Source organism: Microtus oregoni, unplaced genomic scaffold (genome assembly GCF_018167655.1).
Source record: "Microtus oregoni isolate MIOR12 unplaced genomic scaffold, Mior012 000026F_ref0000081, whole genome shotgun sequence".
In the NCBI taxonomy this organism is placed as follows: Eukaryota; Metazoa; Chordata; class Mammalia; order Rodentia; family Cricetidae; genus Microtus; species Microtus oregoni.
The window spans coordinates 14,058,932-14,086,278 of record NW_024543085.1 but is presented as its reverse complement, the minus strand read 5'-3'; the positions used below and the strand labels follow the sequence as shown (position 1 = coordinate 14,086,278).

Sequence of the window (27,347 nt, the reverse complement as noted above, 5' to 3'; positions counted from 1 at the left end):
GGCACCATAACATTGCAAGTTTGCCCATGATCACAGGTGCCTGTACTCAGCTCCATCCTGTCATGAAAAGAATTTGAATCCAATCTCTTCTGCAATATATTTGGGACTGCGGAGAAATATGTTCTCATAAATTTCCAATGCACAGGAGGAAGTTTAAGACAGCTTTCTTCCTGCATGCTGGCTGAGCATGAGATTAGTTAGTGTAAAATGTTTAATTAGCAGATACAATTCTACTCACAAAAAACACCTAAGAAGTTGATCATGTTTTGACTTAAAAAAACTATTTTTAAAGTACATTTTAAGGAACAATTTTGTCAAAACTTGAAATTTTGTAAGCAGGTTCAAATTAACATTTATCTAATGGGTTTTCTAAGTTCAAAATTTAACTTACTGATGTTAAATTAGAACATAATTTGGTATTTAAGCAACAAGAACCTTATAAAAATATTGTTCTAATCTATATAAGAGCCAGAGAGAATGGAGGAAATCAAGAAGATAAGTCCCTCTAAACCAGCATGAGCAAAGCTCATGTGAGCTCACAGAGACTGAGACAGCTGCACAGGCCTGCACGGGTCTGCACCGGGTCCTCTGCACAGGCCTGCACAGGTCTGCACCAAGTCCTCTGCACGGGTCTGCATGGGTCTGCACCAGGTCCTCTGCACGAGCCTGCACGGGTCTGCACCGGGTCCTCTGCACTGGTCTGCATGGGTCTGCACCAGGTCCTCTGCACAGGCCTGCATGGGTCTGCACCAGGTCCTCTGCACAGGCCTGCACAGGTCTGCACCGAGTCCTCTGCATGTACATTATGGCTTCCAGTATAGTGTTTTTGTGCAATTCCTGAGTGTGCAAAAGAGTGGCTTTCTTTTTTCTTTTTTTTTTCTTTTTTCTTGTGCTTTCTCTTGAGCTCTTTTCCTTCTTTTGTTTTGTCCAGTTGGAAAGTGTTAGTTTTGTTTTACCTTATTATATTTTAACTACTTATTGTCCCCTAGAAGACTATTTCTTAATGAGAGACAGAGAGGAGTGAATCTAGAAGGGAGGGGAGGTGGGGAGGAGCTGGGAGCAGTTGAGAGAGGGAAATCATAATCATTATATATTAGAAAAAATATCTATTTTCAGTAAAAATATCCTTAAAAAATACTGTTCCACTCTAATAACTGCTGTGAAACATTGGCATACAGTATATGATTTTATGCTTTGTTAAGATAATTGCTGGGGGTTTTCTACTAACTCTTTGTAGGCTTTGAATTTCTACTTAGAAAACTGGGACTTAATACAGTTAAATATATGTTTATAGTGAAGTCTTTTTAGTGACCACTTTATAAACAACTATTTAAAGTAGATTTTTAATACACTTCCCCCCTCTCTCTCTCTCTCTCTATATATATATATATATTTATTTATATATAAAGGATGATCCCATAAAGTAACACACATAAGGTGGCTGTATTTAAAATGCCTTAAAAAGTGTGTGTGTGTGTGTGTGTGTGTAGAACTGTGTGCCTGAATTTTATCTGATCATTATATAAAAACTACAGTGTTAAAGGCATACAAGTTTAATTAGTGTGAAGTGGCTACCAAGTGCTTTTATACAGTATGCATTGCATCTAGAAAAACAAATCTTTCCATGGCAGATCACCACTCAGATACAGCTACAACTTGGGTCGAACGTCATCATCTCATAGGGACCAGGTTAATCGCCCCAATTCCTGTTAAATGATGACAGTATAAGTACTTAAGGACCACCATACAGAACCAGAACTGAGATAAAGAGGGGCAGGACCACACTATGACAAGAACTACTTAATCAGGCATACCTCTTCCTTCCCCAGTTTTCCCTCTAAATGTTAAACTCAATTCAGTACCCCAAAACGTACTTGGAATAGCTGCCAGACAGACATGATAGTCACATGTATGCACACACAAAAATATAAAAAACAAATCTACCTGCTACACACACACACGCATGCATGCATGCACTCACACACATGCACACACACAAGCACTACTCTCTGGTTCCAATTGTTTCCTCTTCTAACAGCAATCATTTCCAACTTCTCTTTATTTGAATGTTTAAAAAAAATCTCAACCAGAAGTCTTTATTTCTTCAGTCACCCTAAAGCAGATGAAATCCACCAATATGTGGTCAGAAACCCCTTCAGCAAACAAGAAGCCCATTACTAAAGCAGCCAAGATATGAGGTCCTACTTCTCCACATGCTGTTGTGTTGCTCTAAAGAAACTTGCGCTGAGAAACATAGCAAGCAGGGTGCAGAATATTCTTAACCTTTGGCCAAGAGTATGAGGGAAGGCCAAAGAAAAACTCCAGGAATGGACTGCCAAGAGACAAGTTGTCCTTGCTCAAAGTTTGAACTTCTAAGTCTGAGTCCGGTCAAAATTAACCATCAAGAATAACAAAGACATGATCCGACTTTGTACTTCAAACAACAGCAAAACAGAAAAATCAATTCCAAATGGGTTCTCCTTGGGCAGGCAGGAGGAGATGAGTGACAGACATTACTCTAAAGGATGACCGCATAAAGTAACACACACAAGGTGGCTGTACTTGAAATGCCTTAGTATTTCTGCTCAGTCTATTTAATGCAATTTAGATATACACCGTGTGATACAAATACTAACTCCTTCATGAAGTCTTCTAATAATTACACATGTTAATGTGATGTTCCTTACACTGATGGCTGCTTATATTCACTGTCATTAAATCCTCTTCCCCACTGTTGGGTAGATGCCAAGACTGAAAAATGAGTCTCAGAGAGGTAAGAAGTGAGGCAAAGTTGAACAGCAAGTGATGGCAAGGATTTCACCCCAGTAACTCATGTCCTTACTAAATCTTCTATAGTAATAAATAGTCACCAGTTCTTCCTCTGGAGCATTTCTGAGTGTTATCTTGCCTTTCCTTACATCACTCCTCATTGTTCCAAAGCCACTGTGTGTGTGTGTGTGTGTGTGTGTGTGTGTGTGTGTGTGTGTGTTTGAGATCTACAGCATTAGCAAAGCAAAGAAAAATGAAAAAGTCTGATTCACAGAGAACTCCCTCTGACATACACACAGAGTGATGAACGCACTTTCCATCACCAGAATCCAACTACCTTCCCCATAAAAGCTTTAAAAGACTTAATCAAAGTAACCTGTGCACTGGACAACAAAACCTAGCTTAGGAGTTACATGAATCAAGCATGCAGCAAGGCATATAGATAGTACCTGGCATGTCAGGTTCTCATAAGGTCCTGATTTTGTCTGTTTTTTAAATATGTTTTTACTTATTATTTAAGAATTTCCTATGTGCATACAATGTCTTATAATGTCCTCTGATTTGCCTCTCCAACTCCTCTGGACCCTAGCAGCAATCCCCCAACCTGGGCTTCATGTTCTCTTGATTGTTTTCTAAAATATCCTACTATATCCAATTATCGATGCCCCTGTGTGCCTGCGAGCGGGTCCATCCACCCACCTCAAATAAACGGCCATCTCTCCCCATCCACTAAGACCTGTCAATCACTCCTCAGTGAGGGATGGGGCCTTGTGAGCAGACTAATGTGTCCTGTGAGTTTAAACTACGGGACGCTGTGAGATTCTAAGTACAATGGCCACGGCGTGTCCAGGAGGCAGCCTCTCACGGCACTCTTCCTATCTCCCAGCTCTCACCTGCTTTCTGACCCTCTTAAGCAAATAAATCGTATTATAAAATGTGCCTTATTAGAAAAATGGGTTTCTTCTTCCTTCTGTCTTCTATGTCCCTCTCCCTTTTGCTAAAATACCAACAGAGAAAGTTTTTAAAAGGCATGTAAATCAAAAGTGCAACAAACTTTTCTCATCTTTGTGATGCCGAAGAGGATGATCTAGGAAAGAAGGGAAGGAACAGAACTATTTCAGCTTCCATTCCATAGCTGAGAAAGGGCATCTAGTTGGAAACTAGATAAAGGGAAGCAGGGGTGGTCTAAGAGGAAGGGCAAACATGCATCCGCCAGAGCTGCCGCTCTAGGGCTAAGACTTATGGTCTTTCCATTGGCTTTTCAAAGCCTTTTCAGCCAAGAAATGAAGGGACAGCTAAAGGAACTGGATGCTTAACAAGTATAAAATTGTCATCTTCATTTTCAGAACGGCAGGCACAAATACTATTCAGCTAGCATCTCTGCAGCTGGAACGGGCATTACGCTTGCTATCTCATGGGTGTGACGGTTTTACTTTGCACATTTGGAATTTAAGATGAGTGTCAGTAGAAATACACCCGAAAGGTCTGAGGTAATACTTGTGACTGTTCCAGGAGAAGCCTGTGATGAGCGGCTGCACAGTGATCATGGAAGCAGCCTCTTCCTCATCTGGTAACGTGAGGTCAGGCTCCCTTTAGAGTCCCCTCATTCAGGACAAGCCTTAATTGGCTAACAGCAATTCAACAGTGCAGGAAATATCCTGCCCTTCTCTGAGAAGTCTTATAGACTTCGGAATATGAGGCCATTATCCAGGAGAAAAAAAATGAATATTTAATCAAGAAAATGTTTCTCGACCTGACAATTAATTTGTTTCAAACATGACTTTTTCAAATAAAACAGAATTTCATTAGGACCATTCCAAAGGAGTAGTCACAAATGTCCCACCATGCATCCCAGTGTCATTTCCTTTGTCATTATCTTTACCAACACCAGTTTCAGACAACGCTAGGACCATACAGCATAAATAACGTACTTTTATTCCTCCACTGGAGAAATTAAGTTTCAAAGCTTTCTCAGCTATGGAATGGAAACCAGACTAAAGACACCCCCTCCCGAATTGTTGTAACCAGCCCTGAGAAAGTAGGAAGCTGGCAATCAGGAGGTGTTCCAGTGTTCCAGCCAGCATTTGATAATGACTCGACAAAAGCTCAGCTCTGAATGTCTATTTAATTCTTTATGAATTACTACATCAGTTTTTTTTTTTACTTCTTGGCAATATTATGAATGGAAGCGTGTTACCCAAATATTCTAACCCTGACCGATACTCTCAGCCCTAATGCATTAATTCTAAAGCAAAAATATGAATTTTGTGTTGAAATTATTGCTCAAAACATTATTTGTCTTACTTCTAAGTACGCTTGGATTTTCAAAAGTGAAATGAAGTTATTTAAATAACAGCCTAGGTGAAGGAACACACAGATTAGAAATACTAAACAATGCTACATTTTAATAGAAAACGATAGAGCACATTAAAGAATTTTTTCTTAAAAAATAGGAAATGTCATTACAAAATCAAAAATTCAAAAGTAAAACAGAAAAGGATGCAGGTATTAAGAGTCCATGTGAGTGGGGTTTTATGGGGTCTTTAATTTTAGAGAAATATGGCCTTTGCTGGTAAGATCTAAAACAAAAACCACAAGCTACAGTTATAAAGCTGGCTATGTAGATATCAAACATGTCTACAGCTGATAAAAATGCCAAACACAAACTCTAAAAACTCGTTTTCAAAATACATGCAAAAAAGTAATCCTCTTGATATAAAATAAGCTATTACACATTAATAAAAACAATTTTAAAATAGGATTAACTATTAGTTAAGGCACTGTTAATAAATCTCCTAAAGCTCTCCAGAAAGTTAATGGTTGCACGGGGAGGGAGGCCATTGTCTCCATGCTGCAGCCACTGGTTAGATGCCCACGCTCCTGTAAATGAACTCCTCACCCTTGGGAGCCTGGATGAGCAACCGTAATGAACTCACTAGATCGTGCACACAAATGCATGAAATCAGATGGGCAACTGGTTGGGGAAAAGAAAGGGACTAGAGGAACTGAGGACAAGGACAATCAAGGGAAACAAAGCGTATATATTCAAAATACGTATCTATTAAGACTGTTAGCATTGTCAAATGAATGTTCAACCTGATTTCTAATTTGAAAAAAAATGTAATTTTCATTCATAGGTTTAAGAAAGCTCATATTTAGTTGGCTCACGCTTGCTGTGCAATAATGTCTTCACTGTGGGTGAGAAGGCCGTGGAGTCCTCCTAACATCACGCAGCTAGGGCATGGAGGGCTGACACTTCGGAAGCCTGCTAATGCAGAGCGCTGGTGAAAGGCTCTGCCGTGCCTCGCCGCTGACTGTTTTGTTGAAGTCTCCATGTCTTATGTGTTCTACAAGGACTCAAGGAACTCCAGAAACGCAACATGATTTTTCCTCTAGCATAAATAAATGAAAGCCTCGTTTTCTTTATTGTTACAAAATCAAGACATATTTGTGCCCCTTCTAAAGACAGGGTTTATGTTGCCAAAAGAATAAGGCGGATACAGAAACCCTGCCCTCCAGATCATTGTTGTGCTTCTATACGTATCTGTATCTCAAGCAGGGTAAAAGACAAGGTTGGATACTATGAGGCGCCTCCTTCATCATGACTAGGCAGTTTATCTCACAGAAATTAGGCAGCAGGCATGGCAGAGTGCCCATGTCCACCTTCATTACTGCCATAAGAACCACAGGGCTCCCAAGACCCAGACCAGCTGGACAAGTGAGAATCTTCCCTTACTGTGCCACGATATTTGGCATTGTATTTAAAATGTGTTAAAGAAAGGTTTCTAATCTCAGTGTTTTACACTCTTCTCTTCATTGTTACTAAAAATCAAGGTACAACCTATCCAGATTTGGACTACAAACAACATAAACTGGATGACTTCTTTAAAGGAATTTAGTAATATTTAGCAAAATCCTAAATTCACAAATTATGATTCCATTCATACAAATAATATGTAGAGTCACATATCAATAAATCACACTATTGTCATAGAGAACTGCAATGGAACTATTTTTTTAAAAAAATAAAATAGTAAAAATGGTAGAATCTACATCTTTTTTAAAGACCACTTTAAAAAGTAAACTAAAGGATATTAAAATACAAACTGGCCAGGCGGTGGTGGTGCACACCTTTATTCCCAGAATGCAGGAGGCAGAGACAGGCGGATCTCTGTGAGTTCGAGGCCAGCCTGGTATATAAGAGCTCGTTCCAGCAAAGGCTTCAAAGCTAAAGAGAAACCCTGTCTCAAAACAAACTAACAAAAATACAAAGTAATTTTTTTCATTTTTATTCACATATTGATGTTTGTCTGTCACATATGTGCAGGGGCCAGAAGGCATTAGATGCTCTCAAGCTGGAGTTATAGGTGGAAACAGAACTTGGGTCTTCTAGAAGAATAATAAGCACTCTTGACCATTGGTCCATCTCTCCAGTACCTGGAGCTGAGACTTCTCATTTAGGTAGACAAAGGAGAAAGAAAATATATACAGGAATTTTTATACAGTGATATATCTGAAAAGTTATATAAGGCCATTACTTTTCTTGGCTAATGATCTTCTCCTCTCATCTCAAAGGCAGTAAAAGAAGGTTGCATTCTCAAATCAGATTACTCTGACCCCTGTATTCCTAGTCTACACTTAAGAACCCTCATAATTATACATCAAGTGACCTAAGATAACCTCTATATTTTAAAGACAGTAAACTGGTACCTCATTTCCATTTAATTTTCTGCCATTCGATTTAACACGCCTATAGATTCCAGGAATGGAGACATGAACGTTTGTGAGGTGCTACATTCCTCTAAACTGTGTATTGAAACTTCATTCTAACAGATCTGAGGAAAGGTTGTTAAGGGTGACAGGGTGTCAGAAGTTCTGGCCCTAAGAATGGATTAATCCCAATGTCACACTGGTTAGCTATCCTGCAAGCCCCTGGATTAAAAACACAAGCTGAAGCCACATCTTTTCCCAGTCTCTGCCATCCATATGCTGGGATGGGATGTCACAGACATAAAGCTTCCACTCTATGAAACCCTCAGGCTTGGACTACTCCATCTCCAGAACTGCGACTCAACGAAGCGGATTGCTTCGGATTGACCTGGCCTACAGTATTTGGTCAGCATATATATATATATATATATATATATATATATATATATATATATATATATATGGAAATAGATGGAGACAAGCCCATCCGCTGTTTATCAAAGCTGTGGGAAAACAGCTTATGGAAAAACAACTTTCTTAGTTTTAAGGCAAAACAAGCTTCATTAAAAGAGCCTATTTGGCTGTACTGTGAAAGGAGGAATAACTGCAGAGAGAAGGAACATTTGTGTGGGAGAAGAGTGACTCTAAATGGATATGGGAGATGTGTGCCAAAAGTAATCATACAATGAGGAGCAACAGAAATCGGGAACACACAGAATTGAAGAGAACATCCCAATAAATAACTGCTCCCAGAACATCCAGTTTCATCCCTTCGACCTCTTTAAAAGTATCCATACCACTGTGCAGCTGCTGTGTGAATGTTCATTCCTCAGTAATATTCTCTTTAATAAAAAAAAATCCATTCAAAAATCACTGTCTTACAAGTCTGGGTAATTTAATGACTGTCTTAGTGACTTTTCTGATTCTGTGAAGACACCATAACCAAGGGAACTTATAAACAGAGACCTTTATTGAATCTCATGGTTCCAGATGGTTAGATCATGGCAACAGGCCAGCAGACAAGGTGCTGGAGGGGGAGCTCTAGCCATGGGAAGCCCAAAGCCCACCCTAGTGATGCGCCTCCTCTAGGAAGGCCTCACCTGAATCCTTCCCAAAACTGTCCACCAACTGGGGACCAAGTATTCCAATGGATGAGCCTCTCGGGGCTATTCTCTTTCAAAATGCATGTTCATGATTCTTTGACACACAGACATTTCTAGTCTTTACTGGAAGAAGAAAGCAGCACTCTTCATAAGAAAAGAATTTACAATATGTAACAAATCTCCATACTACAAAAGTTGTAGTATAAAACATGAACGAGTTTGAAGGACAGGGAGGAAGGGCATTCAAGGTTTTGCAGGGAGAAAAGGCAAGATTATATTAGAATCTCAAAGAGAAAAACATAAATCTGCAGTAAAGACTCAAGCCTACATGGCAGAATGACTCATTTCCACACACCAAGTGGAGACTAACTCATGTGTTTCCACAGATATCACCCAGGCTTTCCCGTTTGCGGCCAGTGTCTCCACATCATCAGGCAGATATGGATTCTGGGACCTGATCCCCAGAGGAATCCTTAATATTCCATAAAGACTCCTCTACAATAGTAACTAAAATCAACCTGGCAAAAGGGGTGGGAAAGTTTATGACGGCGTAAGTGGAGGTTTCTAAAGCAAAAGGAAGGTAGAAGGTTTGATGGTGTGTATGGCAAGCTCCATGGAGTAAACTCTACCAATAAAACTGGAGAATAGTCTTCATCATTAGACCAATCCGGCGTTAACTATACACTCTGGGCAACAATACTACATAGGATAGATGATATAAGTATGAAATTCTAAATATATCAGCCTCTGTTCCATGGGCATTTTTTCCCCATAAGAACTGGTATGAATCAGCTCTCCACTATGTCAAACAGATGTACCCAAATCACTAGTTGAGAAAAACACTGCAGCTGTAAGTGGTGATGCTCACTGAGAATTGCAATACTGGGGGGCGAAGATGTGATGATCACAAGTTCAAGGCCAGCCTGGGCTACTTAATGAGACTGACTTAATAAATAAATAAAACCTAGAATGGTTTATTAGGACCCCAGGATTTAAAACAATGGGGAGTATGTCCTATAGAGTCATCATACAGCAACACGCCTCATATACATGTGATGCCCAAAGAGGAGCCTGGCACACACAGATACATATTTCTGTTGTAGTAAGAGCAGAGGGGCTGCGTCCCCGGCACCCGGCCGCCCGCACGACTAGCTTTACCCGAAATAACAACACGGAAACTGTATTCTGGCCCATTAGTTCCGGCCTCTTATTGGCTAGCTCTTACATATTGACCTAACCCATTTCTAATAATCTGTGTAGCCCACGAGCTGGCTTACCATGAATGATCTTAACCTGTGTCTGTCTGGAGTGGGAGAATCATGGCGACTCCTTGACTCAGCTTTTTTCTCCCAGCATTCTGTTCTGTTTACTCCGCCTACCTAATTTTATGTGCTATTAAAGGGCCAAGGCAGTTTCTTTATTTAACCAATGAAACAACAGATAGAAAGATGGCCCTCCTTCATTATATTTCATCACTGGTATCTGGAGTTCTTATTTTACTAAACCACTTTTTGTGTGCAGAGCTTATTACTGGCAAACCTTGTGTGACAGAATTTTCTCTTGGGAACACTGTCCAAATTTATACGATGGTTGAGCAGCTGAGGTAGTCTGTTTTGTAACCATGAAAGGGGACAAGCAGTTCGGACTGAGTGCAGTCAGTCTTCCCAGGACCACAGCCTGGGAACAACGCCCTGGGAGCTCCTCTGGGCAGGCTGAGGACAGGAGGCTTGCTTTCACCCTTTACACAGTGAAAGATATATTTTTTGAAAATGTATCTTTATACACAAAAAGTAGAAAGTCAAAGCTATCATGTATTTTTTTCATGCTGGTCCCTTTTAGTTAAGAACACCGCCTTCAGCATCTCCACATACCAAGCCGGTGACCCAACCCAACTGGAAACGCACTGCCGTAGATTAGGTACCAAACCACCCACTTGCCAGTTTATGCTGGGACGAGATGAGCTGGACAATATCAGGTATTAGATTCAACCACATCCAAAAATAATTTCATGATATTTAAGATGATACTAGTTAATAGCCATGTAACTATTTGAGCCCTCATTCATAGAAGCATATGCTTAGCTGTAAAGAGCTCTTGGGGGTGATAAAAATTTAAGGGCAATGCTGAATATTTTAGAGGATAATCTTAATAGTTTATGAGAAAAAATAAAATCATATATTCCTAACCAGTGGGAGAATTTGGAAATTCTCTTGATTCTAAAAGACAGTGTCTTAGCTTAGGTTGCTGGAGGAGACCTAGAGGACTAGCGTAAACAATCCTGGTTCCAGTCTTTTCTGTTGGCTTGTCTTCTGTTTTGTTTTTTATTTTTGTGCTTGTTTGATTTTTGGTTTTCTGACATGCTAACCTGTAAAGATGTAACCATGTAAATGTGAGTGTTATTTCAGCTTACATAACATCAGGAGTTTGTTTCCTAATCATCTCGAAATCAGTTCTCTTCAGAAAGTTTTTGGGGTAGAACTGTGCACCACATACAAACGCCATGCTCTGAGTGCCACATGTTCCGAACACAGCATGAAATACTAACTGCGGGGGAGGTTGCTTCATAAAACACATAACTGCCCTGTATCTTCCATCGCAGCTCGTCGGGGCAGTATACTCGGTACTCAGACCACTAATTTTCCTATGACAGAATTCAGGGCCCACAATGGCTTTAAACTAGCTGAGAAGAAGGAGACATTATAAAAGGACCTGTGGGCTTTTGTGAATTTGAAATAGGACATAAGGGTGATAGAGAGAGAGAGAGAGAGAGAGAGAGAGAGAGAGAGAGAAGAGAGGGGAAGAAGAAAGAAAGAAAGAGAGGAAGAGATGGAGGAAGAAAGAGAAAGAAAGATAGAAAGAGAGAGAGAGAGAGAGAGAGAGAGAGAGAGAGAGAGAGAAATTTTAATGCTCATCATGCCTACTTGTAGCCTTTGGGTAGAATCTCAAACTACTGAGTAGGGACTGGGACACAGCCAAGCAACTGGCTTTCCCACCCACGGTAGGGCATGTTTTTATTACACAAAAAGGGCAGCCAACCCAAAAGGTATGTGAATATGTGCATGATTTCCCAAGGATCTAAATGTCATCTAAATATTTCTGGCACTTTACCTGCTTCCTGGTCACTAGGGTTCTCTTAGAAGCACTGCAAATGAATATGGTTCACTGGACAAAGCAGTGGTTGGACAGAAACCAAACAGTACAGAACCCATCACAGCTCAGACTCAGCATTATTCCTACTAGCACATCTCAAAACAAACAGAAGTCCACTTACTAAATTAGCAAAACACGTAGGAATTTCCTGTCCAGATAAATCAACTGCACTGAGTCGCAATCATGTTGTGTTATCCATTTTCCCAGGCCTCTCACAATACAAACGGTAAATATTCTATGCTTGGGCTCATTTCCAATCATCTGTCCCAGACATAACCACCACCTCCACAGCAGTCATCTGCGGGAAGGGAGTAACTGAATGAAGTCTAGAGATGCCACTGCTCCAGGAGTAGGCAGCTTTAACCAAGCACACACGGAATGAGCTCCAAGCATAATAAACATTCCCAGGAAGACTTGTAAACCGTAAGCAACTCAAGCAACTCGCTTACTTGTTAGTCTGAGACCTCCCCAAGTGTGAACCACCTCAGAAGAAAAGTCAGTATCCTGGGCTTGTGATGTCGCTATTGTCAGAACTCTCCAGAACGGGTTATAGAATAAGAGTGAAGTTTGCATTCATTTTAAGAATTTCCAGTTGTCTACCTTTGTGTATTAATTATTAACACATATTTATTGATTTACATTAGACCCTGAACTAATATTTTTTTAGGGAAATCTACTTTACAAAGAATTTACTCACTCAAAAGGAGAGACAGGCAGGGAAAGAAAGAGAGACAGAGAGAGGAGAGGAGAAAATAGAGAAGTAAAAAGAAACCAAAGAAGACTAATCCTAATGGTAGAGGCATCCAGTGTTTAAAAAAAGGGGGTGGGGGACATCAGAATTCAGTTTTATTGACTTAAAATGTTAAGTCAAGAAGATCTTGTGGAAAGGAAAATGTCTCCATACTGGCAACAGTGTCTAAGAGATAAATATTCCCACTGTAAAAAAATTTAAAAAAATGAAAACCACCCCCCAAAAAGAAAAACTAATTATGTTGCTCTGACAAGGTCTGAAAACTGTAACATTGTCTCAGTTAAAATGTCTATGCTTGTGTTTTACTTTAAGAAAATTAGGTGTGCCAAAGAAAACCTGAGTTTGCCGATGAGCTGCTTTTAAAAGTCTACATCCACCCACTGAAAACTAAAAATAGAAAATGTTGCTTTCATTCATTTGAAATCGTTTACAGACGAAGAAATCAATGCACAATATCAGGAAACAAAGGCAAGCCGTGCTCTGCATCCCTGAGTTACTGTTTTAGTCTGAGACTGCGCACAGGGGGCATTTGCAGACTTCAACTTCCTCAAGAAGAGAAACTTGGAAACAGTCGAATTAGCACTGAAAACAAATGGACTGCAGTCAGGTGGGCAGCTGGTAGTGCCCCAGTAGAAGAAGACCTAAGGTCTCTGGCCCTAGTAGCTTATTGATAGCTAAAAAAAAGAAACCAAACAACAAGAGCCAGCTCTCCCATTGAATCCAAAGGAACCTTTGCTTGGTGAACGCTTATGGGAAACAAGGCCGCAGAAACGAGAGTGAGAGACTGCCAACACACGCTAGTCCTAGAAAGGACGGCAACGGGGTGACTGCCCCCTCCTGCATCTCTATTGTGTCCTACAGTGAATTCTAAAAGGACCACAAGCAACAAGTAAACCCACAGGTAGTTTATTCTTCTCTCTAAATGGTGACAGGCTCTGTCCCTCCTCATTACAAATCAAGATGTTTGGGTCAGTGAGATGTCTTGATGGGTACAAGCAGCCTGATCATGGAGTTCAAATCCCTGGACCCACAGGAGAAGCAGAGAACCAACTGCCAAAAGTTGTCTTCTGACCGTGTATTCATGGATGACACAGAGTACACACACACACACGGGAATAATAAACAAATTTTAAATGAAAAAGTTTATCAAATTCCTCAGAAGGTAAAAATGACAATGAATCTCTCCAATTTGCAAAGCCTGTTACAGTATCTATATCAAGGTATCATAAAACTTTCAAGTAAGGAATTGCAAAAATGCATGCCTTTAAGAAAATATTTTAAAAAGTAAACAAACAGACATAAAAATACACTAGTTGGTGGCTCTTTAGAAAGATTCTCTTTACAAATCAAGCTTAAAATCATTTAAAAATAATACTATTACATGTGTATGCATGTATATATATATAGATATATGTGTGTGAGTTCTGTTTACATTTTCAGAAACATTCATGAAATGAAGATAATACTGATATTATGGGTTTTACTTCAGTAGGTAAACTCTCTCTGAAATGAGATTAGGTATAATTGGTAGCTGACATCTGTATAAAACTGCGAACCACTCAGCTTCTGTCTGTAAAAATAACTCTAGCCTCCCTCCACATACTGTCAGTTATTAAGTGGACAAATTACTCTTAATACTCAGTTTAACAAACCAAAATAACCTCGAGGCCTAGAGAAAATGCAGTGTAACTGAAAAGATGAGGCACACGCATACATGACTAACAGAGTAAATCTTCCAAGAATAGGCCATGGCTGCTGAGCCTTCACTAGAGACAGCTAGCTTAGGGCACTCAGAGCGCCAGCACACAGCACTGCCTGTGTTCTCACTTGACAGAGGAAGACACTGAGAAGACACTCAGTCTACCAAAGGTTATGTAGTTGATAAGCAGAATAAAGGTTCCAGTCCAGAAAGAAAAACTCCAGAGCGTAAAACGGAGTTTCCATGCCTCCTCCGATATAAAACATAGCAGGGTGCTGGAAAACGTAGGATATTTTTGGTAGGGGGCAGTGACTCGGGGGAAAGGTGTAGAGGAGAGATGATATGGAAAAGAAGTTGAGAAAATCTGTTCTGTGTGTTAAAGAGGAATTTATGATTCTGGTGATGGGATGAGGTTTAGAAGGAGGGCTGGGAATTACATAGGAGAACCAGGGAAGTTCCTAAGCAATGGAGCTCAGCAGGAACATGGAAGAGTGAGAGATTGGGAACAGCTGGAAAGAGAGGAAGGCCGAGTGGGACACTCTGCCTGAGAAAACGCATTTTAAAAAGGCGAATAAGCGAATGACCTGTTTGTCCGCAACATGTATACACGTGCTGGTGGGAGTTAAGACAGGACAGGAGAGTTGGGGCCATATGGTGGCTAGCTGGCAAAATCCAGCCAGAGAGTTTATATTTAGCTCAAAACGCAATGAGAAGATACTGAAAATGTTCTGAACAGGTGCTGGACATTAAGGAGCATGGTCAATAAGCTCGCTCACACAAAAGAAGAGGAACTGTAGAATACCAAAGCAAAGCTGATTTTAAATCGTAAAAGTAAAAAAGGCCTGGTGAGTATAGAACCTGTGTAGAAGAGGCACAAGGAGGCTTTCTAAAATGACAGGAGTGTCGTGCGCCTTACTTGGGTGTTGAGGTCAATGATGCTAGCTGTTTATCAACAAAGAAAGGAAATTCACCCTGTAGAGCAAGCCTGGGTACTGAGAAAGAAGAGCTTACGAGAGAAGATGAAGGTGACTGTTACAAACACCCAGAAGAATATGGGAAACTAGGAGATGGGATATACAGAGAAACAAAAGAACCAGTAATAAGAGAGAAAGAGAACACTTCAAGTCAGGCCAGTCACTTGATCTGTCTACTTTATGCATCATAACAATTCCAGCGGGTTAATGATTATGCCCATTTTACAGGTGAATAAACTGAACCTAAAGAGTAAGATGCCCAAAGCAGCGTCACAAACCTAAGCCTATAAATATATTTATAATAATAAAAGTATTAACAGAGTAGGACTGCCAAGGACCAACTCAGAAAAAAAATGAGGTAGCCCAAATGAACCCACAATATATTAAATATATTCATCATCTTGCAGGTCTCAAAAGACTACAACAGCTAGCTGGGCTAGATTCTTATAAGATACTACTGGAAGCTGCCCAGAAACAGTGGGGCGTGTGATACTCATACTTTAGGCATTACGTAAGAAAGCTTACAGACCCATATTTATGTGACATATACCATTTCAGGCAATTCAATCTCTATCAGATAAAAAGTCATGAAACTTGCAGACTTTGAAAATGATTACAGGTAATGGTAATTAGAGAGAGTGTTTAGAAATTCAAGTTCTAATTTAATTTTTCAAGGTGACAAATGTCCTGGTGAATCTACTTCAAGGGAGGTTTTGCTCCATCTCTCAGGATCAGGAGGAGTAAGATATGTAAGAGTCTCAGGCAAGCTGGTGACCCAGAGGATGACAGAAAAGGCTTAGAAAGGAAATCTTTTTCTTTGAAACAGGGTCTCTCCATGTAACCCCGGCTACTCTGCAGGAGGCTGGCTTCTACAGCTCACTCCACAGCCCAGGTTAGCCTCAAACTCAGATATACGTCTGCTACTTCCCAGACACTGAGATTAAACACGTGCACCACCACATAAGGAGATCGTGGTTCTGAATACAAAAATTCACAAAGTTGAATTATTCTAGTTGAAGAAATACTAATACTTAGGCAAGAGTTGGAGGGAGTGTAATAGAATAAAGTAGTTTCTAAAGACAGAAAAAAGAGAAAGAAAACATGATGTGGAGGCATTTAGTAACACTGACATGAACTAAGTCTAAGCTCTCTAGGTACAAACGTCCCTAGCTACAGTTTCTCATTCCTATCAATATTGTAAGGCAACGTCTGATTGGTAAAATCTCACTTGCTAGTCGTTTCAAATTTTTGTAAGTGTAAATATATTCTCCAAACTCAAATTTTTACTAATAGTAGTAATTTTACCTACTTTTTCCAGGAGCATATAGTTGGTTAAATGACATAAGTTACTCCCCTTCATATATTCTTAAGTTAATGAATTAAAAAAATCAGCTCTAACTGTAGTTTCACAGTTGATTTCTTCATTGTTCGACCAAAGCCAAGGCATAAAGGAAGAAACAAATATGCCATCTCCGTTGAAACTGCGGGAAAGAGACTGCAGACCTGATAAAGACTCTGGCCGCCAGGCCTGACCACCTGCTCTAATGCTCGGGCCGCAGAAGCTGTCCACCTCTGACCATCACACATGCTCCGTGGCATGCACAAACCCATACCCATACACACAAAACGCATAAAGAAAACTCAACCACTGGGTGAAAAAGGAACACCCATTATTGACAAGACACGACATGTAAAATGTGTGCTCACACCGGAGCACTGTACACACAGAACCAAAAGCTTTGAAGGAAAATAGAGAAGAAAAATCTTTACAACCTGCAAGCAGACATAGCTTTTACATAGTGCATTAGAAACTGATAGCTGGGCTTGATCAAAATTTCAAACTTAACCACATTAAGAAACAGTACTGTACAATCGTATAAGGAAGTCTTAAAACTCAGTAAGGATCCAATTTGTAAAATAAATTATTTGAATGCTATTTCATCAAAAGGTGATACAAATGATTAAAAAGTATGCGAGAAGCTGCTCAATATATTTCAGAATAAAAAAAATGCAAATCAAAATCACAGTATGCCATCATACACAGAATAAATTACATAAATTCAAAGAGCCGACAATAGCAAATGTTGGCAAGAATGAGGACAAAACCAACTCCCATCTACTGCTGTAAAATATATATATAATATATTTATATACGTATATGTATATACGTATATATATATACGCCTGGTCTAGTTCCAGCTAGTTCCAGGACAGGAACCAAAAAGCAATGGAGAAACCCTGTCTCGAAAATCCAAAAAAGAAAAAAGAAAAAAAAAATGTTTGGCAATTTCTCAAGAACTGAATTTCCAGGTGTACAATTGTTGAGAGAGAAAAATGAAAACATGGGGTCTGGGGATGTAGCTTGATGGTAGACATTCACTCATGGGGTCTGGGGATGTAGCTTGATGGTAGACATTTACTTAATGCACATGAGGCCATGAGTTCAAGCCACAGCACTGAAAAGTGAAATAGCCAAATAAAATTAAATCATGGCTAAGAAATAAAAACATGTCCACACAGGGAACTGCCCTGAGGATTTATACGGTAGCTTTATTCACATGAACCAAGGACAGGAATAAACTCAGCCCTGTCTGTCCGGTGAGTCAGTCTATGTCTGTTATCCAGCAATAAAATCAGGAGTTGCAACAAGTGACAGAAAACATTAAACTGAGCAAAGAAGTATACACTATATTGTTCCATTTGTATGAGATTATATAAATATAAACATTCATATAATGTTTGGCTGCAAAGCACATGGGAACTTTTTGGAATGATGATAACATGCTTAATCTTGATTGGAATCATGCTGACTACATAAATATACACATTTCATCAAACTATACATTGAAAGTGAATTCATTGTATGTAATATCAATAATGTTATTTTTAAAACTGGTTTTCCAGGACTGGAAAGGTGGTTCAGTGGTCAAGAGCAGTGGTTGCTCTTGCAATGGATCCAGGTTCTGTTCCCAGGCTGACTCATAACCACCTGTGACTCCAGTTCCAGGAGATCCAACACCCTCTTCTGGTTAGCCACTGGCTGCAACAGGTATGATACACACACATACATTCAGGCAAAATATACATAAAATAAAATAAACAGGGTGGTTTCCCTTAAATATTCTGCATATGTTACAATACCAATTTAAGGAAGAATAATTTTTTCTTTATTCATTTGAACTGACATAAAAAATAAATTTCAACTACCTGGACTTATATTTGTCTATGCTAATTTTGTATTATAATTTCAGAAAAGAGTAACTAAGAAAAAAAAATAGTATACAAGCCCAAACTTTGACTTTCTGAAACTGTATATAAAAATGTTTGAAAAATCCTAAGCAGTGCTTCTTTAGTCTAGAAACTACTTGTAGCAGATAAAGCCACTACTATATTTCCCATATTACACGCTCTTCTGTGGTATGACCTTGCCACTCACTTCATCACAAAATGACTCATAGACCTCTTTCTTTTAATCTGGCTCACCCTAGTGACTTATGGGGCCACTAATATAGCAAGTGATTTCTAAGACCTCAGAAGCCAAAACATAAGAAATGCCACAGCTTCCTGATCTCTCAGAACACTCTGTCATGGGCTATTCCTTCCAAGAATCCAGTACCATGCTGTAAGAAGCTTCAGCTACAGGAAAAGCTAAGAAAGCTTAGCTTCTGCCCATAGCTCCAGCAAGTCCTAAGTCAACAGGCAGGAACCGCAGTTATTCTGGACCTCTGGCTCACACAAGCCTTAAAATTAGCTACAGAAATCTGGCCATAACAGCACAAGAGACCTAAGGATGACAGCCATGAGTGGGGCTTGCTTAACTCAAAGAGTAGTCGAAAATGGCAACATATACTTATTGTTGCTGCTGTGTTTAGGATTATTAGATAGGAATAGGTAATTGAATAATGATTATAGTAAAATAAGTCTAGGGAAGTTCAGGTGAGAAATTGTGGGTTTCTGAGTGAGGCAAGTCTAGATTGGACCACCTATGTGTTTTTCCCCAGGTCAGACCCTACCAAAAGCTTTTCGTCAACTCAAGGATTTGGTAATAGCCAGGGTGGAAGTCATAGCAAAAGTTACAACAGGGAAGCACTGTGATTTCACAGTCCATGTAGATCCTCAACAGGCTTACTGCTGTCCAAAATGTGTGCAAAATCTCCAACTCAAATATGTGCCTAATCTTGAATTCTAACAGTCTTGCAAAAATGGCTTAAACCTAGTAAGTTGGATTGTTTGCTGCTTAAAATACTTATCACTGTAAATGTGTTCCATATCAGTGTGATAGTCATATGAATGTTTAATTTAAGTAAATATACCGTATTTTAAAAAAGCAGGAATCGTCAGGGTTCCAGAAATGTGCGGGCTATGCCACGCTGTGGTTCTCAGCAGTGTCCATGTGTTAACGTTCATAAGATTATGTCATATATAACAATGTGTCATCGTTGGTCTCTTATGAACAAAAGCTCCTCCAATTGAAAAGGTGTCCCAAGAGCATAGCAGGTACCACCATACACTAAGCTGTTACTAGTTAACACACATTCTTAATATCTGAGTCTGCTATGGGTTATAGGATATTATGAGAAATATGATATGTTGAGTTATATGGGGTTAATGTAGGGTTTAAGAACATGCTTTAGGCTAAGGAGTTTTTCATGTATTTCTGGTATGGCAGAAATATGTCAGTGACTGACTCTTACTTGTCCCCCTTCAGAGCATGACTAAGTGACAGGAAAGAGCAATGGCATGGAAGACATTAATTACTAAGCGCGGATTTATCATGGATAGATAAACTGAAATGTGATTATAATTTCCCATATACTGATAGCATTACTATGTCAGATCTAAGTTAAATTGCCGTTCTTAAAGGTTCAGTAAACATCAGTTTCTTTACAGCATAAAAATAAAACTACATTCCTGTTGTAATTCAAAATTAAGCATATATTTGAGCAAATACACAGGGCAGTTTCCAACCCCGACACACCTCATCCAGTTCTGGGCAAACTATGTCCGTCAAAGCTGTTCTCCATGAGACTTTGAGTCTTCCACCCAGTCTGAGGAAGCGATGGCTTCCTTTCTTTCCTTACTCTTTCTCACAGCTGGATATTATTTTACAGCCCTGAAAAGCCAGTTCTCCTAACACTAAAATTTCATTCAATAAGCCAAAATTTAAACATATGTGGCAAAACCCTGGTAGTATGTGCTGCAGACACTACTTGAACGCAGCCAACTGCGACCCCAGAGCATCAGTACTTGGTACTCTTTATCTGTTTGGGCACCACTTCTGCTTCGTGCATTAAATTGCACATCATTTTTAAATTCACAATTATTTCTATAAGTTAATAATGCAAATAAGATATAATAAACATCTTATGATTTACTATTGTAGTATAGCAAATATGACTTTTAACTCATATTGAATATTTATTTTCTAGGTAAAAACAAAAAATTCACCATGCAGTTCATATGGTATCCCAAACAGCCTCACATTGAGAGTTACAATAGCTGATTATATTAATTATAAGTGGCTACTATGAATGTTCAAAAAATACACATGCCCAGTGACCTTCCTAGCAGAGTCCCTAACAACAAGCACTATTCACATCCTGTGTAATTCCAAGGGAAATCTATGGGGAAAGTTCCATATATGGTAATTTCCCTGATGGATTCCCCACAGTTTAGACAGGATATGAATCTGGTCCATTGTAGCAATGAAAACAACAAACCACTGAACACGTGTGATTTTTGCTGAACAAACTACAGGCGAACCCTTAGGGAGTCCAACAGTGCGGTGAATATAAGAAGCCAATGGATATTTTTATTCCACTTTTGAGCTAGTGGGTAAACATGAAAATATCCACAAAAGAAATTTACTCCTATCTTCCTTTAAGATACCCTCTTGGTTCTAAAGATACAATATTAAGTATCAACAGAGAAAAATCTCAGGGAAAGTTCACACCAGACTTTGTTGTTAGAATGGAATTAGACATAATAAGGCAAGTCAGAAATATTACATGGGCTCAACACCCCAAGCTCCTACGTAAAAGTATCTCAACATAAATCCCTGCAAGGAAGAGTGGCTTTTATATATCTACATACTTTAGCTAACCGTGCACTCTACTTAAAGCCATGCAATAATATCTTTCTTTTATACCCCCATGTGCTAAGTGTGGACTTGGGAGTTTAGTACAACACCAGCTAAGTGTTTCTATTTTTGCTTTGAGATGAAAGCGTCAATCCAATATAGCTCAATACCAGCAGCCAGATTAATGTCGTAAGAAAGGAAAATAGCTGGTTATGTGTGACAAATACTAAGGGGAAATAAATATAGTGCTAAAATCTCCAACATACTAACAGAAAAAAATGAGTTCTAACCGTTATTAATAATAATTAGGTGTTTATATTGAGGAATGGTCCATTTTAAAGGTGAATTGGGGCACCTATATAGTCCCTACTCATATTTCAACTTATTCACACATGTGACAGTAAAACAACAGAGCCAAGCTCAGCCTTGCACACAGTCAGCCGTCAATCGCGTCCCTGCCGTGCACATACAGGCGTGGGACACACTTCGTTCCAGCAGCCTCGTGACCACACATTACAGGGTACGTTCAATTGATTATCTCTCCTACAACTGCTCAAAATCAAATTTTCAGAATCTCAGTATCATGGCACCATGGCTGCTATTACTACGAGCTGTCAGTTCCAACTTAATGAGTATATCTGTAATTAAATAACGGCAACATGTGAACTTTTGTGCCCATCACAGACCAATTACAGGAGCAGCATCCAACAGACCTTTCTCATTACCCATCCGAGGTAACGCAGGCAAACTAAAGAGTAAGTCTGGAGCTCTTGCCATCTCCTCACTGCTGCTAAGATCCAATGGCTGAGGCTCACACTAGTTACTACTTGGTTGGTACTCTAGTGTTTTCCTGCACGTCTCACAATTGCCTTAGTCTAGAATGTTCTCTTCAGTGAATCTGTAACGAAATGTAGGAGAGATTGGATAATGCTGTTTTCCTCGGGGATATCCTATTTCTCCACAGGTAAGGTACTAATCTAATGAGGCAGGTGCTTTGGGAGACACGTTAATGGGCACAATTCCCACCACTGCAGACCTTAAATGGTCCCTTTCATTGGCACCCTTGAGAAATAAAGAAGTCAGGTACGGGCGGGGTGCAGATCCGAGCACAGGCAATACTAACTAATACTGTACATTACGGCTGAAGTGTCTATCCTCTGAAGACTACCGACTTCACCAGGGAGCGTGGAACCAAAGGGCAACAACGCAAACAGTTCTCCTCATTTAATAAAGAGAAGAGAGAAACTTTGTCTGCCTGTTACCAATTTTCTTTACTTCACAAAGGTTGAAACTTTGCATTCCTCTTAAAAACTTTTCAAAAAATTTTTCTTTAATTTTGTAGAATTCAACTGATTTTTCTATATAAACTTTATTTGCTCAAGTTAAGTACTCCAAATATGCATCTAATGATTGCTTTACTCAATAAAACTTTATTGACAGCATTTTCTACTTTTTTACACTTAAAGTACTCTGACTCTTAAAAACTAAAATTGGATTTATTCAAAATAAACAAAGAATAAAAGCATTAGTCCCATTTTTAGACACGAAAAATTTCAGCAAAGGAAACATTTATTAAAATAATTAGAATATGGTAACAGGGTGACAGAAAACCTCATAGCTATCATGCTTCCCACTCCTAACACTTAGACAGACAACTTCATTTCAAAGTGGGGCCTAAGGAGATAATGGCCAGTCAATTCAACTACAGGAAATCGATCTCCACTCGTCAGAAAGAAGAAAGTAGGATTCTTAGACAGAGAATGGAACAATATTAGTGGAACTAGAATAAAAGAATGCTTGCCTGGTAGTAGGAATCCCTAGGTTGAACCACTTCTACCATGAAAACAAACAAAAATTATAGAAAATAAACTGTATCAGACACTAATGCAGATTCATTACTGATTTCTGCATAGTTCCGTAAGTCTTTAACTTTCAAGGCATTTGCTCTTTCAGATTAATTTTTGTCATTTAAAAAGACTATTTACATTTTTATTTAGGGGTTGTTTAGGAGGGAGGGTTATTTAAGATAAGCAACATCTTGGTGAGATAGAAATATAAAAATGTAGACCCAGGACTCTACAAACACCTGACCTCACAAATCTAAGACATAATATCAACTAAATTATATATCCAACAAGTTAAAAATGAAGATGTGTTTCCTTGTCTTACCCATAAAAAGCAAAAAGGCAAAAAAGAAAATTTAAAAGCTGTTAACAATGAATCTGAGACGTTATGAATCAGAATGGTGATTATCACTTGGCTGGAGGAGAAGGAATAATGAATGGAAGACCATAATACTTTCTGAGGAAACAGAAGTGTCCATATCTCCATCCAATTAGGGTTCTACCAGTACAAACATGGGCACAAATGCTAAGAAGCCATGCTGATACTTATCCATACTATGATACATCAATCATACCTCAGATTAAAGAACAGACAACTAAGGAATGCTGAGAGCAGGAGAAATAGGCTTCCCCAGGGAAAAGCACACCAATTGGTTATCCAATACCAATGGTCAGCCCTGAACACACATATACAAGTAACGTTATACAGATAGAGTAGGCTGTATTTAGGTATTTAGGAATAAATATATACATAAACATATACATATATGCATGCTAATAATAATTAATGAAAAAAGAGATCATAAATTTGAAAGAGAACAAGGAAGGGTATTTGTACAGGAAGAATTGAAGGGAGGAAAAGGAAGGGGGAAATGATGTAAGTATATTATTATCTAAGAAAACCAAAGGAAATAATTTTTAAAATAGAAAATCTGATACAAGTAGGGCACAGCAGCCTGAAATCAGGAATAAGACTCACACCATCTCTGCAGGAAGCCTCTCCTAGTGTGTCCAGGCTCTACTACCCACTGCAAACAAGGTGGATAAAGACTTCCTAAGACAGTTCTGTAAGCATCAAAAGTGGTCTGGGAGGCTCCTTCTAAACTAATTAAAACTTCAAAGAGTACTATTCCTGCACATTCTGAATGTGGAGCATTTTCAAGCCCACAAAACAACACCCAAGGTGAAGTAACAAAGGTGAAGGGCTATCGCTACAAAGGAAGCACCACACTCAGCTCAGACACACTTAGCCCAAGGTACCTCCTCATCTAAAAGAAGACAATCACAGGGAGCATGGATACCTGGGGGCTTCTAGTGACAAGCCAAAGACAAAAATCAATCCTCAGTCAAAGCAAAAAGCTTTTTGGTAAAAGCAAAAAAAAAAGAAAAGAAAAGAAAAGAAAGCCAAGAACTTGCATGACAGTGTCCTATTTGCCGTGTAGCACTCAGTTCTGTTCCATAATGGTAACTATGGAGACCAAAAGCAGTTTTTCAAATATAACAGATAGCACATTGGTGAGACTATCAAAAGGTAAGGTTTGATAATGAAAAAAAAATTGTCTATTTGGAAAAACAGGCCAGACAATGGAAGAGACCCTAGTATAAGAGCCAATAATACATTTCAAATGCCACTAAGAGCGTTAATTTTCCTTTGATACACAGTATGACTATTTCTGCCCTCACCTAGTATCTTACATCAATTAAATTCCATGACTGAAATGAGAAACCGGGAGATCTCTGCCACTGAATGATCTGTTTCTTGGATGACAAGAATTCCAAATGGATCATTAAATAAATTTTGAAATACTTTCAAATTATTAAACATATGTTGAGTGGACCCTAAATCTCACAGTGAGTTTGTCTTAAACTTGATTACAAAATACGGTAGCACTGGAGATGGGAGGCTTCTGCAATAAAACAAAATGAGCCTCTTTAAAAGCAGTCATGAAACAAAAGAACTGAGGGTTATTAGTGCTCTTCAAATGCTGCTCTTCTGCAACAACCAGCAGCTATCCAACAGTCACATGGACGGCTGTGACCAGAAAGTTAAGGTCAAATTACATATTCATCAGAAATAGATTTCCTCAATGTCCTGTCTTAACCCAGCCCCATTCTCCCCTGCAAAGCCAGGCCAGTAGGTCAAACCTCTAGACATTTGTAACTGTCACCTTTGCTTACAGATGGTGGCAAAATGTTCTGCGGAGCCTGTACAACCTCGCTGACAAGCTATGTTACTTTACATTAAACGTTAAATCGTTCTCAGCTAGGTAGAATATCATCATTTTAAAAACAGTTACTTAGCGTGTCTACAACTGCTGTTCATCCCAGCCCACTGTGCAGGGCCTGCTCTGCACCAAAGCAATTTTATTGTATAAGTTTAAAATCTATACAAAGCTGCCGTTCTGTGATGTTAGCCAACACATCAAAATTGAAGCCGTCATGAAAGCACTCTGTCTCGAGTAAAAAGCTATTTAATGTTCCTAAATCGACATGTAGTATCTACCCATGTGTTCTTGTGAAAATATGGAGGAAGATATACAGACACCTTTCTCTCTCCTTGAATGAAAATGATAAGCCCTTATCTTACAAACACTGTCATCTCAGAGTCTTCTAGTACCTACTGTAGGGTTTGAGGACATTAGGGGCCTCTGACAATGGATCTCATCAATTAGCAAGGTCTGGGAGGCTCCCTGAGTCCTGTCTTCTTACCTCCTCCCTCTTGGAGGCCTCGTTTTGACCACATTGGCATGCCTAGCTTTAAGAATGAATAATCCTCTTCATGGAAGTCTCCTACCCAAGACCAGTTCTTCTGTAATTAGAGGCAATGCAAATATTATCAACCTAAGGCAAAGTGACAAGAACTCAAGCCAGTGAAGCCCTGACAGCACACAGATTCCATAGACGAGAAGTAGGATCCATTTACTTACATGAGGATTCAGTACCAAACATGGCTGGCTCCAGAAGCTGCTTTAAAAAAAAAATTAGAAGAAAGGAAAGAAAAGGAAAAGGGAAATAAGCAATCGTAAGAAGTGCATGTGCTCCTGAGAGCAAGGAGATGAGCTGGCTACACGGCGGGGGTCATGAAGCCAGACAATGCAGTCCGAGCTCTGTCCGGCTGCCAGATTCTCCCCTAAGAGCGTCAGCTTTCTCCCAAGAGAGTGGAAAGCAAGGTCTCCTACACCATCCCAAACCGAAGAGCTGCTTTTCAAAATCCGCCAGGCACAGGAAGGCCAGCGAGGCTGCTGTGGGATGCAGGGAGGCAGGGCTAGGTAGCGCAGGCAGGGCAGGTCTGAGAGCAGCAGACACTGCAATCCTCAGCCTGCTGTAGCAGTAAGACAATAGCAGGGCTTATGCATACGCCGGATGACGTCAGGGACACTGCACACACGGACTGCCGGCTGCCTGAACCAGAGCCTCCAGGGCTTCAGGGGAGCAGCGCGATTCAAAAGGGAATTCCTTTGTCATAAAATACACAAGACCAAAAACCACAAGCACGTTCCCCCTCCTGAAGAGCAATTCATCCTCTGATGCCACTCAGCGAGAGACCTCAGAGAAATTTACATACTGGCCTCCTATCAACAACCACAAAGATCTGCGCGGCAGGGTTGCAATATGGCAAATAAAGCTTTGCGGGAGAATTAACAAGTATCAGAAATGAGAAAAAATAATCTCCATTGAAAAGTAATTACAGAGAGTTCAAGATTGTTTTCTGTAACGTATGGTAGGCTGGCATCCAAGGATGTGCGTTCAATCACATATAGATGGAGAGATGCACGCTACACATGTTTGCAGCATGAAGTGTCCAGGACTGTGTTAGTGAGATAATAGTGCAAGTGGTTGGCACACAGCCTCAAATAGAAGAGGTTACACTTTTACTTACTGGCAAATGTTATTCAAATGCGAAAACCACAGATTTGTGTACACACAAATTCGAATTCCTATTCCTTCTGCCTTATTTTAAATTTTACCTTTTGAAATTTTCTGTCATTTTCAGAGTAACTCAGATATTGTAAGGCTGTGTTCAATACCTGCGTACTTGTAGATGAATGGACATTTTTAATCCACTCTTCTTAATCCACTCAAGCAAAAATAATTGAAAATAATACCAATATGATTCTTGACTCACTGAGCACATAAAAATCCTCCTGCTTTATCTGACTCTATTCTTCTAAATCTGGTTTTAAAAACACACATTAAAAGTATGTGGACTTTTTTTACAGTGCCTACTTAACACAAGTAAAGAAGGAAGCTTGCTTCAATGTTTTAAC

General features: G+C 39.5%; 1 protein-coding gene across 4 annotated transcripts in view; it reads right to left on the bottom strand.

The window, feature by feature from the left end:
- Positions 1 to 27,347, bottom strand: part of St7 (suppression of tumorigenicity 7) — a 234,044-nt gene that overhangs the window by 154,157 nt on the left and 52,540 nt on the right. The window contains exon 1 of one of the 4 annotated variants that reach the window (XM_041675557.1): positions 26,007 to 26,307. The exons of the other annotated variants lie outside the window; for them this stretch is intronic. Within the exon in view, the coding sequence (XP_041531491.1) occupies positions 26,007 to 26,028 (22 nt within the window). The 5' untranslated portion in view covers positions 26,029 to 26,307. Of the gene's footprint in view, positions 1 to 26,006; positions 26,308 to 27,347 lie in introns of those variants that run through there. 4 annotated transcript variants of the gene reach the window in all.